Here is a 12357-nt window from a genome sequence, read left to right as displayed (position 1 = left end):
AGGTGCCAGAACAGTGGAATCCCCCATAAGTGAACCCATTTTACAAACTACACCTCTCAACAAATTCATCGAGGGGTGCAGTGATCATATTAACACCACAGGGGTGTCACAGAATTTTATACCATTGTGCAGTCAAGAAAAAAATAATTACATTATTAACAAAAAATTTAGTTTCAGCCCCAGGTTTTACATTTTCTTAAGGGGAAATGGGTAAAAATGGCAACAAAATATGTCCAACAATTTCTGCTGAACATAGAACTGCCCCACATGTGGCTGTACAGTGCTGCTTAGCCACATGGCGAGACTCGGGAGGTATGGAGCACTAGTTGTCTCCTGGAGCGCAGACTTTCATAGAGTAATTTGCGGACTCCATATACACAGCCCCTAAGTGCTAGAAGAGCAGAATCCCCTCAATTGAACCCATTTTGGAAATTATACCCCTTTGGGAATTTTATCTACAGGTATAGTGATGATTTGACTCCATGGGTGTTTTCTAGAAACAGGAAGCAGTGGATGTTGTGGACTGGAAATTGCAAATATGCTATTGTAGTGTTGTAGTTACCGTACCTTGTGGTGCCCAGCTCGTGCATCTGGAGGCATGCACCCATAATTTAGGCAGGCTCTCATAGCTACAGAGATGCCAAACATGTGGACTCTAAATGTGTTATAGGCACACTGTGGGGCTCAGAAGGGGGGGGGGATTTGTACTTGGGAGTGAAAGATATGCTATATTTAGTTTGGGGGGTGACTTGGAGTCGTACCGTTTTTTCAGAGCCTTTGAGCTACCAGTAACATGGAAGCCTCCTGTATTTCCATTAACAGATGATGGACCTGAGTGGGGACTTGGCTTTTTTTGTGGATTGAGTTGAAGCTTTATTGGGAACATTTTATATAACATTTTGGATCATGTTTATCTTGCACTCTACGCTAAGCACATACATAGGGGTTTTGATCTTAATCTCCAAATAACACGCCCAACCGGTCCACACTATAATGTGGCAGCAGAGTTACTCTGGACCTCATCTGGCCTCTGTTCAGCGTTGTCCTTTTCAGATCGCGCTTTTATGCACGCCTAAAAAGACGGACACCGTCGAATCATAGACCAGACGGCGTCCACAGTGCCTCCATATTCCTCATTATAGGGGTTCCGTCCGAATCACATATTTCAGAGATTTACTGTAAGCGCTCAGCGTAGAGCGCAAGGGTAAATGTGAGCCAAGCCTTACTGCAATTTTGGCAAGGCAGAAGGAACAAATCAACGGCAAGTGAAGAATTAGTTTTATTTTTTTTACACCATTCCTCGTGCGGTATAAGTGATTAGATGACTGTTTTCTTCTGGTCAGTCCAATTACAGCAATACCAGGTTTATAACTTTTTTCTATGGCTGCTGACACACTAAAAGACGAGGCTTTTTTTTTTGCAGAAACAAGATTTTGCATCTCCGTATTTTCAGAGCTATAATTTTTCCATATTTCGTCCGACAGTCATGTGAAGGCTAATTTTTGTGATGTTTTTATTGGTACCATTTTCTATCACATAATGTTTTTTATTTGCTTTCAATTCTGATTATTTGGGAGGCAGAATGAACAAATACAAGCAATTCAGGAATTTTCTTTTGGAAGGTTTTTTATGCCATTCTACGTGTGGTAAAATAAGAAGCTTTATTCTTCGGGTCAGAATGATTACAGCAATACTACATTTTATACCTTTCTTTTGTGTTTCAGCGCCTTTACACAAACTATTTCATAGAAAAAAGAATTATTTTTGCATTGCTTTATTCTGAGAACTATAGCTTTTTTTTTTTTTTCTTCTACTGATGGTGCTATATGATGACTTTTTTTTTGCGAGACAAGAAGACGTTTTCAGCTATATCATTTTTATTTACATTTGTCTTTGATCGTGTTTCATTCTACTTTTTGTTCAACAGTATGATGGAAAATAATAGTTTTTTGCCTTTTTTATGCTTTCATTGAAGAGGTTAACCAGTGTGACAGTTTTACAGGTTGGGTCGTTCCTCATGCGACTATACCAAATGTGTGTATTTTTTACTTTTTAAAAAAAATTAAAATACTTATTTATGGGTGGGTGTATGTATATGTATATTTATATATATATATATATATATATATATATATATATATATATATATATATATATATATATATATATATATATATATATATATATATATATATATATATATATACATATATACACACACACACACACACATATACATACCGTGTTTCCCCGAAAGTAGGACCCCCCCGAAAGTAAGACAGGGTGGGGGTTACGGGGGGGGTCCTTCAATGTAAGGCCTCCCCCGAATGTAAGGCAGGGTTGGGGGGCCGCTGTGAAATATAAGGCCCTTACCTTTGGGCCGCCGCTGTCCCCCAAATCCTCTGCCAGGGGATTGAAAATTGCAGCGATGTCCGTTATTCCTTCGGTGGTCGGTGGGCGCGGCCATCTTGCTTTGGCCGCGCGTGCGCAGAAGCGGCGCTCTGCTGGCCGCGGCTTCAGGAAAATGGCCGCGGGATGCCGCGCGTGCGCAGATGGATATCGCGGCGGCCATTTTCCTGAAGCCGCGGCCAGTAGAGCGCCGCGGCCAGCAGAGCGCCGCTTCTGCGCACGCGCGGCCAAAGCAAGATGGCCGCGCCCACCGACCACCGAAGGAATAACGGACATCGCTGCAATTTTCAATCCCCTGGCAGAGGATTTGGAACCTTGGACATGCGCACACCACTACGCCACCAACGGAAAACTACGCAAGATCTGGGGGAGGACACCACACGTTGGTAACGTATTTCGGCAGCTAATGTAAGACCTCCCCCGAAAGTAAGACAGGGTGGGACTTTTTGGGGTAAAATTAATGTAAGACAGGGTCTTACTTTCGGGGAAACACGGTATATATATATATATATATATATATATATATATATATATATATATATATATATATATATATATATATATATATATATATATATATATATATAGTGATTTTAAAAAACGTTTACAGGTTTTTTCTTTTTTTACTTAGTTCCACTTTGGGACCTTCATCACTCTGATCACTGTTATGAAGCATTGCAATGCACTAGCATTACAATGCTTTATAACCGTCAGTGCTGAACAGACAAGCCACTTAGACCATGCGCAGAATGGTCTAAGGGGTTGCTGTAGCCTGGTGACACAGACGTCATCATGACTACCTCGGGTCATCATGGTAACGATCGAGCCCTCGCAATGACGTCGCAGGGGTGCCAATCATAGGGGAAAGAGATGCCTCTCTTTCTGCCTTCGATCGATATTATGATCGCAGCATTTAGCGAGTTAAACCTCTCCTCATAGTGAGAGCTTAGATGTCAGCTGTGATGTTCGCTGAACATCTTGCGGCGATCGCTCAGCTCCTGTGTGCGGGTTATCGCCATATCATATACATACGGTGGCTCGGTGGTTAGCAGTGTAGCCTTGTAGCGCTGGAGTCCTGGGTTCAAATCCCACCAAGGACAACATCTGCAATAACTTTGTATGTTCTCCCCGTGTTTCGGTGGGTTTCCTGCAGGTACTCCAGTTTCCTCCCACACTCCAAAAACATATTGATAGGAAATTTAGATTGTGAGCCCCATCAGGGACAGCAATGATAATGTGTGCAAACTGTAAAGCGCTGTGGAATATATTAGCGCTATATAAAAATAAAGATTATTATTGTTATTATAATGATACACCTGAAAGGTCTGGAAATTTTTCCCTTCCATGAAGTATATATTCTGCAAATGTCGGGAAGGCATTTTAATTACTTGTTCTCAACGAGCCTGCCAAGCCTTTGGTCCAAATACAACAACATAAAAAACAATAGTTTAGGAAATAATGTAGCACAACTAGTTTGCAGGTGGGGAGAGACTGTAACAGGTATATAGCCCGACTGAGAAATGATAACAGTGGCTAGTAGTACTGGAAACTTAAAGGGAATCTGTTAGTAGGATACACACTCCTAAACTGTCTATATGGGCATGTAGGTGATGGGAAGCTTAATAATCAAATACCTTATTATCTGCAATGTGATGTCTTATTCCAGAGATATTCATGTTTTTCTTATATGTTAATGAGCTGTTCAGGACTATGAGAATGACACTATTCTGCCGTGCAATCTGTTGCCAGATTTTATTTTTAATAGAAGGGGGAGTTATCAGTGTGATATGTAATGGCTGCTCTCTGCGCTCTTGATCTCACTGCAGAGCTGTGTGTGATATAATCACACACAGCTCTGCAGTGAGATCAAGACAGCGGCCATTATTCATCACACTGATAACTCCCCTTCTATCAAAATTAAGAACTGGCGACAGATTGCAATGCAGATTAGTGTCTGTCCCAAAGAGCTCACTTACATATGAGCAAAATTTGGACTTCTCTGGAATAAGACATCAGATATCAGGGGGACCATTTTATTCAGCTTCTATGACCTGTATGCCTATGTAGAGGAGTTAAGAAAGTTGATCCCAGTGACAGATTCCCTTAACATTGAATGTTACAGCTGCATGAAGTTTATTACTTCCTCCCATTTCTGTGGGTTTCTTAGGGTTACAATGATTTCCAATAGGTTAATTGGCTTCCTATAAAATTCAGAAAATCAAAGTTGCGCTAGTAATGTGAGTGATTATTATGTATATATATAAAAAAAATAAAATAGTGGTAATTAAAAATACATGAACTAAAAAAAATTACACATCCAAAAAAATAGTATCGGGGGGGTTAAACATGTTGTTAGGTACATGACTAAGAAAAGATCAATGGGTACTGGAGATATGTGAGCACTAGACCGTTATGAAAGTGTTGAATATTGCACAAGATTTCACTGCAGATATATTTTTACTATTGAAAATAACTAAATAGTTAAGATTTAAAGACAAAAATAATACAATTTACCTACCTAATGTTTTTGAATTAGCTAGTAGAGCTTCTTCGTAAGAAAGAAGATAATAGAGTAAAAGCAACTGAGTAGTAATTTTGCTTCGGTGGTTTGGACGCAAATTCTCCCCTGTATGACCCTGGAAAACCTTCAATATTTCTTGCTCTGTGATTGGTTTGTTGGTGGCCTCTGGGCTGGATTTCGAGGCAGGAGTGATTATTGAGTTAATGTACACGTCAACCAGTGGAATGAGCTGCTGATGTAGAGGAGTAGTTGTCTCACAAATCTGAGTGTAGATCCAGTCCTAAAACAATTGATATTTTATAGTAAGACATCATCATGGTCAGTTTCATTCACAACTACGATATATCATTTTTTCTCATCAGTACCGGCCTTAGGGGCACTAATGGCCTATGAAAACCTTTGTGAATACTATGGTATTTTCCAGATAGAAAATTTATAGTTCAGCGCGTGATCAGTAGCTAATCCACAATTGTCCCACCAATGAGTAGAAACACAGGACCTCGCCATGGTCCCTTCCTTGCATCAGTCACAAGTAACAGGCTCATTAATGTACCTGGTCCAGAATGCAATAAAGAATTGTTTTGCATTGGTCTGTGCTGCAGGGAAGAAAGGCAATTAAATAAGCTTTGTTGCAGCAAAGACAACTGCTGCAGTGAAAAAAAAACACTATAAATGTGGCTGTGCTGTGCAGCTGCTCCAGTGAACAAAGCTCATGAACTGAGCTGTGGTACAGTAAAGAAATTCTATAAAATTTGATCTGTACTGCAGTGAAAAATTAAATTGTGCTTTTCTGAGAAGAAATGTCATGAATTAGGCTCTGCTGTGCAGGTGCTGCAGTGAAGAAATGCAATGCCCAAGCAAGTAGAAACTCCTCTAGTGCTTAATTTTGTTATCTACCATATCTCCAATCAATGTAATTGTAACATATAAAATTGGCCTAAACTAGCTAAAAATACATACAAAACGCATTTAACTACTATTACTTATTAACTGCTTTGGGTCCTACCTCCTGGGAACCTAATCAACCACTAAAAAAATACGAGGATTGTATGTATGCATGTATGTATGTAGATATATATTTATTTATGGGGTGAAATCTTGCTGACAGATTCCCATTCCAATTTCAGATGCTAATTCTACGTGACAGCAGGCCCAGAACTTCTATTGAATTGTGTTGTTTTATTTTAATACCATCTGTACTGTATTAGCTCAGTGTACGTCAACCGTTTGTCTTATTAAAATCAAAATAGAAAAAAGATAATGAAAGAAAGTGTTAATGTACTTGTCAAGCGTAAGCTAAGCTCTCACATTAAGTACTCAGTTGAAGTCACCATCAGGTTGTGCATTTCTGCATGTAGAGGTGTTTGAACAAGCTTCTTTGGGGGGTTAATTGAAAGTAGTGGACAACCCCTTTATGTATCCCCCGGGGGCCCTAATGAATTGTGTAAATACCTTCCATTGCCCTTTTCGCCTGTGAGCGGCGCTATGGCGGCGGCTGAATCCGGGTCACGTGACCCCCAGGCTGCAGCCACCGCTTATTTCCGCCGACGTCACGTCAATTTCCAGACTCTGGAAATTGACGTGACGTCATGAGCAGGCGTGACCCCAGGCTCCACAGACAGCAGTCACTCATCAAGAGTGGGTGGGCGGGGCTGTGCTGGGGGCGGGTGGGGCTGTGCTGGGGGCGGGCGGGGCTAGGCAGGGATGTGCGTACGCCGGGGTTATGTGCCGGCGCCGGTATGTGCGGGGGTCTGCGTGCCGGCGCCGGGATGTGCGGGCGGTGCTGGGGTCTGCTGGCCGTGCTGGGGTCTGCTGCGGGGCTGTACGGTGGTGGTGGCGGCGGGGGTGTCTGTGTGCAGTTTTTTGCGCGGTTTTGAAGCATTTTTTTATTTGCTTTTGGTGCGGTTTTTGCGCGGTTTTTATGTGTTTTGGTGCGTTTTTGAAAGCTAAATAAAGATGTATTATTGAACAAAAAAAAAAAGATTTGTCATGTCATTATTGTCCAACCTCCTCTTTTACATTTGTCCAACCCACACTTCATTACACACACAGATAGACAGATGATAGATGAAATAGATAGACAGATCTACATATAGATAGATCTATAGATGCATACATCTGTCTATTCATATATCTATCTATAGATATATCTGGATAGATATATCTATTGATAGATGTATGGATAGCGTAGGGTGTGTGTCCACTGTCCAGATTACATCCGAATTAGCTGCAGGTTGGATGCTGCGTACTTGTACTTCTATCGGATGATGCCTACACACACAACCCAAAAGACCCCCCGCACCCACCCGAACAGTCCCGCACACACCCAAACAGCCCCGCACCCACCCGAACAGTCCCGCACACACCCAAACAGCCCCGCACACACACGAACAGTCCCGCACACACCCAAACAGCCCCGCACACACACGAACAGTCCCGCACACACCCAAACAGCCCCGCACACACACGAACAGTCCCGCACACACACACGAACAGCCCGCACACACACACGAACAGCCCGCACACACACACGAACAGCCCGCACACACACACGAACAGCCCGCACACACACACGAACAGCCCGCACACACACACGAACAGCCCGCACACACACACGAACAGCCCGCACACACACACGAACAGCCCGCACACACACACGAACAGCCCGCACACACACACGAACAGCCCGCACACACACACGAACAGCCCGCACACACACACGAACAGCCCGCACACACACACGAACAGCCCGCACACACACACGAACAGCCCGCACACACACACGAACAGCCCGCACACACACACGAACAGCCCGCACACACACACGAACAGCCCGCACACACACACGAACAGCCCGCACACACACACGAACAGCCCGCACACACACACGAACAGCCCGCACACACACACGAACAGCCCGCACACACACACACACGAACAGCCCGCAGACCCAGCACACATACACGCACACAGTCACCGCCCACATTCCGCCCACACACTTCCCTCCTCCCGAACTGCAGCGTTTCTCGGACCCACATCCGCAGCAAAACTGCAGATCTTTTTTACATCTGCGGTTTTGCTGCGGATGTGCCCGACTCAATGAAAGTCTAAGGGTGCAGAAACGCTGCAGTTCCGCACAAAAGAAGTGACATGCTGCGAGAAAAAAAAGCTGCGTTTCGGTGCCCAACAAGTCTGCGGCTCCCATAGACTTACATTGGTTGTGCACTACACTGCGGATTTGATGCAATTCTGTGAGGTAAAAAACCCTGTGGATCTGCAATCAAATCGTGTGCACACAATCTTAGCATTTAATGAACCTAGCAAAAAAGCCAAGCAAAAAACAAGTGTGGGATTGCACTTTTTTTGCAATTTCATTGCACTTTGAATTTTTTTCACATTTTCTGTTACACGACATGCTAAAACCAATGGTGTCGTTCAAAAGTAGAACTTGTCCCGCAAAAAATAAGCCCTCACATGGCCATATTGACGGAAAAATTATGGCTCTGGAAAGAAGGGGAGCGATAAACGAAAACAAAAAAGCTCCAAGGGTGAAGGGGTTTAGAAACATGGATATAGACATATCTATGGAAATAGACATAGATATATAGATATATCTGTATTTATTCATCTATCTATCTATCTATCTATCTATCTACCTACCTATGTGTAATGGAGTGTGGGTTGGACAAATGTAAAAGAGGAGGTTGGACAGAAATGACATCACAAATCTTTTTGAAGCTAGAGGGGGGAGAGGAGGGAGGGGTTGGGGTGTGTTTTGGAGTGGGTGTGCCAGGTGCAGAGTTACAGGCGAGTGCAATGCATCATGGTACTTGTAGTATTAGAGCACAATAACAATAATAGGAGAAAGGAAGTTGTCGATTAACCCCATGAGAGCTGGATCCAGCACTAAAAATGTGCTGCTACAGCATGATAAAAGGTAATATTGCTAAAATAAACACAGTAGATGTTTTCAGTGGCACATAACAGCAAGATTTATGGAAAAAAAAAAAAGTTATAGTAGCGGACAACTTCTTTAATGTCATTAGCAGACTGTAAAAAAAGCCTCATAAGAGCAGTTATCAGGGTCTTCTTGCCAAAAAAGTATCACACAAATACATTTCACTGAATCAGCATAAAAATCATCCAAAGGCAGGGAGTGATATAATGTAATAAAAACACAAAAACACCTGTCTAACTTCCTACAGATCATGCACTGCTGCTCTCCGCTGGTTTTAGTTTACTAGGAGCATCTTACCTTTATGGACACTTTGTGCTTGGTGAAAGCACGACTTCTCAGCAGCTGATAAATACAGTGGATAGGTAGAAAACCAGTAATGTTAGCACTCAGATTACTTGTGACAGGGACCCGAACTGCATGGGCTGTGACCACCTGAATAGAAAACACAACCAAAAACAAAAATTATATTACTGAAGAGAAAAAAAAAAGGAAAAAAGATAGCAAGTTACAAAAAGGAACCAGGAAAGAGAGGCAGGTGTCTAGATTATTTTTTGGGTATAGGAGAGGCAATTTTAATTCCTTGGTATAGGTAGTGACAATATTTCACCTGCTCTGTAAAGATCTCCTGAGTGAAAATGGTCTTCATTCTACTTAGAGAGCTTGGTTTGATGACAATCTGGAAAATAATAAAATGATCCAGTTATACTGTCCCCACTGTTGTCCGAATAACAATATAAAAAATTAGAAAATATTAACAAATTTTACAAAATCTGACAAAAAGGTATCCAAAACAGTTGTTGATCCACTTTCCTACAGAAAAGCAAGTCAGAATTAGATATATAGTGAGAGTTCCTCTGCCTCTGTATCACTGCAGAGCTAAACCAGTTAGCTAATCAGGAGTTTGATAAAGTCAACCTGGTTAAGTGATCGGGGCAATCATTCAGCAAACACCAACAGACTGCATTTCTTTGCCCTGTCTGTCTCTATAAGGATACAGCAGAAATATGCAAGAAAAATAACCCCCTGCTATAGATGCTTCATTATTATTATCATCACTATGCTTCATTATCGCTATCAATCCAACAATCAATCTGCTTCATCCTTAGGTATGTCCACTGGCTGCAATATCATCACCAATCTTTCCTGATCCCACTCCCCCTGTATCTGTCTGCTATTCCTGACTAATGTCCAAAGGTCAGCAAGAACTCCAGCAGAGGAAGGGAAATATATATACATACATATATAAATATATACATACATATATACATATATATATATATATATACATATATATATATATATATACACACAGTGGGGCAAAAAAGTATTTAGTCAGTCAGCAATAGTGCAAGTTCCACCACTTAAAAAGATGAGAGGCGTCTGTAATTTACATCATAGGTAGACCTCAACTATGGGAGACAAACTGAGAAAAAAAAATCCAGAAAATCACATTGTCTGTTTTTTTTATCATTTTATTTGCATATTCTGGTGGAAAATAAGTATTTGGTCAGAAACAAAATTTCATCTCAATACTTTGTAATATATCCTTTGTTGGCAATGACAGAGGTCAAACGTTTTCTGTAAGTCTTCACAAGGTTGCCACACACTGTTGTTGGTATGTTGGCCCATTCCTCCATGCAGATCTCCTCTAGAGCAGTGATGTTTTTGGCAACACGGACTTTCAACTCCCTCCAAAGGTTTTCTATAGGGTTGAGATCTGGAGACTGGCTAGGCCACTCCAGGACCTTGAAATGCTTCTTACGAAGCCACTCCTTCGTTGCCCTGGCGGTGTGCTTTGGATCATTGTCATGTTGAAAGACCCAGCCACGTTTCATCTTCAATGCCCTTGCTGATGGAAGGAGGTTTGCACTCAAAATCTCACGATACATGGCCCCATTCATTCTTTCATGTACCCGGATCAGTCGTCCTGGCCCCTTTGCAGAGAAGCATCCCCAAAGCATGATGTTTCCACCACCATGCTTTACAGTAGGTATGGTGTTTGATGGATGCAACTCAGTATTCTTTTTCCTCCAAACACGACAAGTTGTGTTTCTACCAAACAGTTCCAGTTTGGTTTCATCAGACCATAGGACATTCTCCCAAAACTCCTCTGGATCATCCAAATGCTCTCTAGCAAACTTCAGACGGGCCCGGACATGTACTGGCTTAAGCAGTGGGACACATCTGGCACTGCAGGATCTGAGTACATGGTGGCGTAGTGTGTTACTTATGGTAGGCCTTGTTACATTGGTCCCAGCTCTCTGCAGTTCATTCACTAGTTCCCCGCGCGTGGATCTGGGATTTTTGCTCACCGTTCTTGTGATCATTCTGACCCCACGGGGTGGGATTTTGCGTGGAGCCCCAGATCGAGGGAGATTATCAGTGGTCTTGAATGTCTTCCATTTTCTAATTATTGCTCCCACTGTTGATTTCTTCACTCCAAGCTGGTTGGCTATTGCAGATTCAGTCTTCCCAGCCTGGTGCAGGGCTACAATTTTGTTTCTGGTGTCCTTTGCCAGCTCTTTGGTCTTCACCATAGTGGAGTTTGGAGTCAGACTGTTTGAGGGTGTGCACAGGTGTCTTTTTATACTGGTAACAAGTTTAAACAGGTGCCATTACTACAGGTAATGAGTGGAGGAAAGAGGAGACTCTTAAAGAAGAAGTTACAGGTCTGTGAGAGCCAGAAATCTTGATTGTTTGTTTCTGACCAAATACTTATTTTCCACCAGAATATGCAAATAAAATAACAGACAATGTGATTTTCTGGATTTTTTTTTCTCAGTTTGTCTCCCATAGTTGAGGTCTACCTATGATGTAAATTACAGACACCTCTCATCTTTTTAAGTGGTGGAACTTGCACTATTGCTGACTGACTAAATACTTTTTTGCCCCACTGTATATACATACATACATACATACACACACACATACACGCCTCCACCACTGGTCCAGGACAGGTTGTCAACAGGAAAATAGGGATTTTTGTGTATTCAACGTAAAATCCTTTTCTCCGAGCCATTCTTTGGGGGACACAGACCGTGGTGCATGCTGCTGCCACTAGGAGGCTGACACTTCAGTGATACAAAAAAAGTTAGCTCCTCCCCTGCAGTATACACCCTCCTGCTGGCTCTCAGCTAACCAGTTCAGTGCAAAGGCAGTATGAGATCAATAACAATATATGAGCGTATAGCATGCCACATTATATATGAGAGTATAGCATGTCAAATTATAAAACAAGCACAAGCTAATAACAGGGTGGGAGCTGTGTCCCCCAATGAATGGCTCGGAGAAAAGGATTTAACGGTGAGTATACAAAAATCCCCATTTCTCCTTCGCCTCATTGGTGGACACAGACAGAGGTCCCAAAGCAGTCCCTGGGTGGGGACAACATCAGATCAGGCCTTGTGAAACTGCTACTTGCAAGTGCACCACCGCGACCTGCAGAGTCCGCCTGCCCAGACTCACATCT

At 42.4% G+C, this 12357-nt stretch overlaps 2 protein-coding genes across 2 annotated transcripts in view; one reads left to right on the top strand and one right to left on the bottom strand.

The window, feature by feature from the left end:
• The window catches only part of LOC143816164 (uncharacterized), a 589616-nt gene that overhangs the window by 328154 nt on the left and 249105 nt on the right, over nt 1–12357 (top strand). The gene's annotated exons all lie outside the window — the stretch shown is intronic.
• Nucleotides 1–12357, bottom strand: part of INTS2 (integrator complex subunit 2) — a 102000-nt gene that overhangs the window by 46078 nt on the left and 43565 nt on the right. The window contains exons 12-14 of the mRNA XM_077296205.1: nt 9496–9564; nt 9186–9320; nt 4928–5210 (exon numbers count right to left, since the gene is read on the bottom strand). Coding sequence (XP_077152320.1) covers nt 4928–5210; nt 9186–9320; nt 9496–9564 — 487 coding nt within the window. The remainder of the gene's footprint in view (nt 1–4927; nt 5211–9185; nt 9321–9495; nt 9565–12357) is intronic.

The sequence above is a fragment of the Ranitomeya variabilis genome, chromosome 3, assembly GCF_051348905.1.
Source record: "Ranitomeya variabilis isolate aRanVar5 chromosome 3, aRanVar5.hap1, whole genome shotgun sequence".
Taxonomy (NCBI): domain Eukaryota; kingdom Metazoa; phylum Chordata; class Amphibia; order Anura; family Dendrobatidae; genus Ranitomeya; species Ranitomeya variabilis.
Note: the sequence above shows the minus strand (reverse complement) of the source record. Positions and strands in the feature narration are given on the sequence as shown.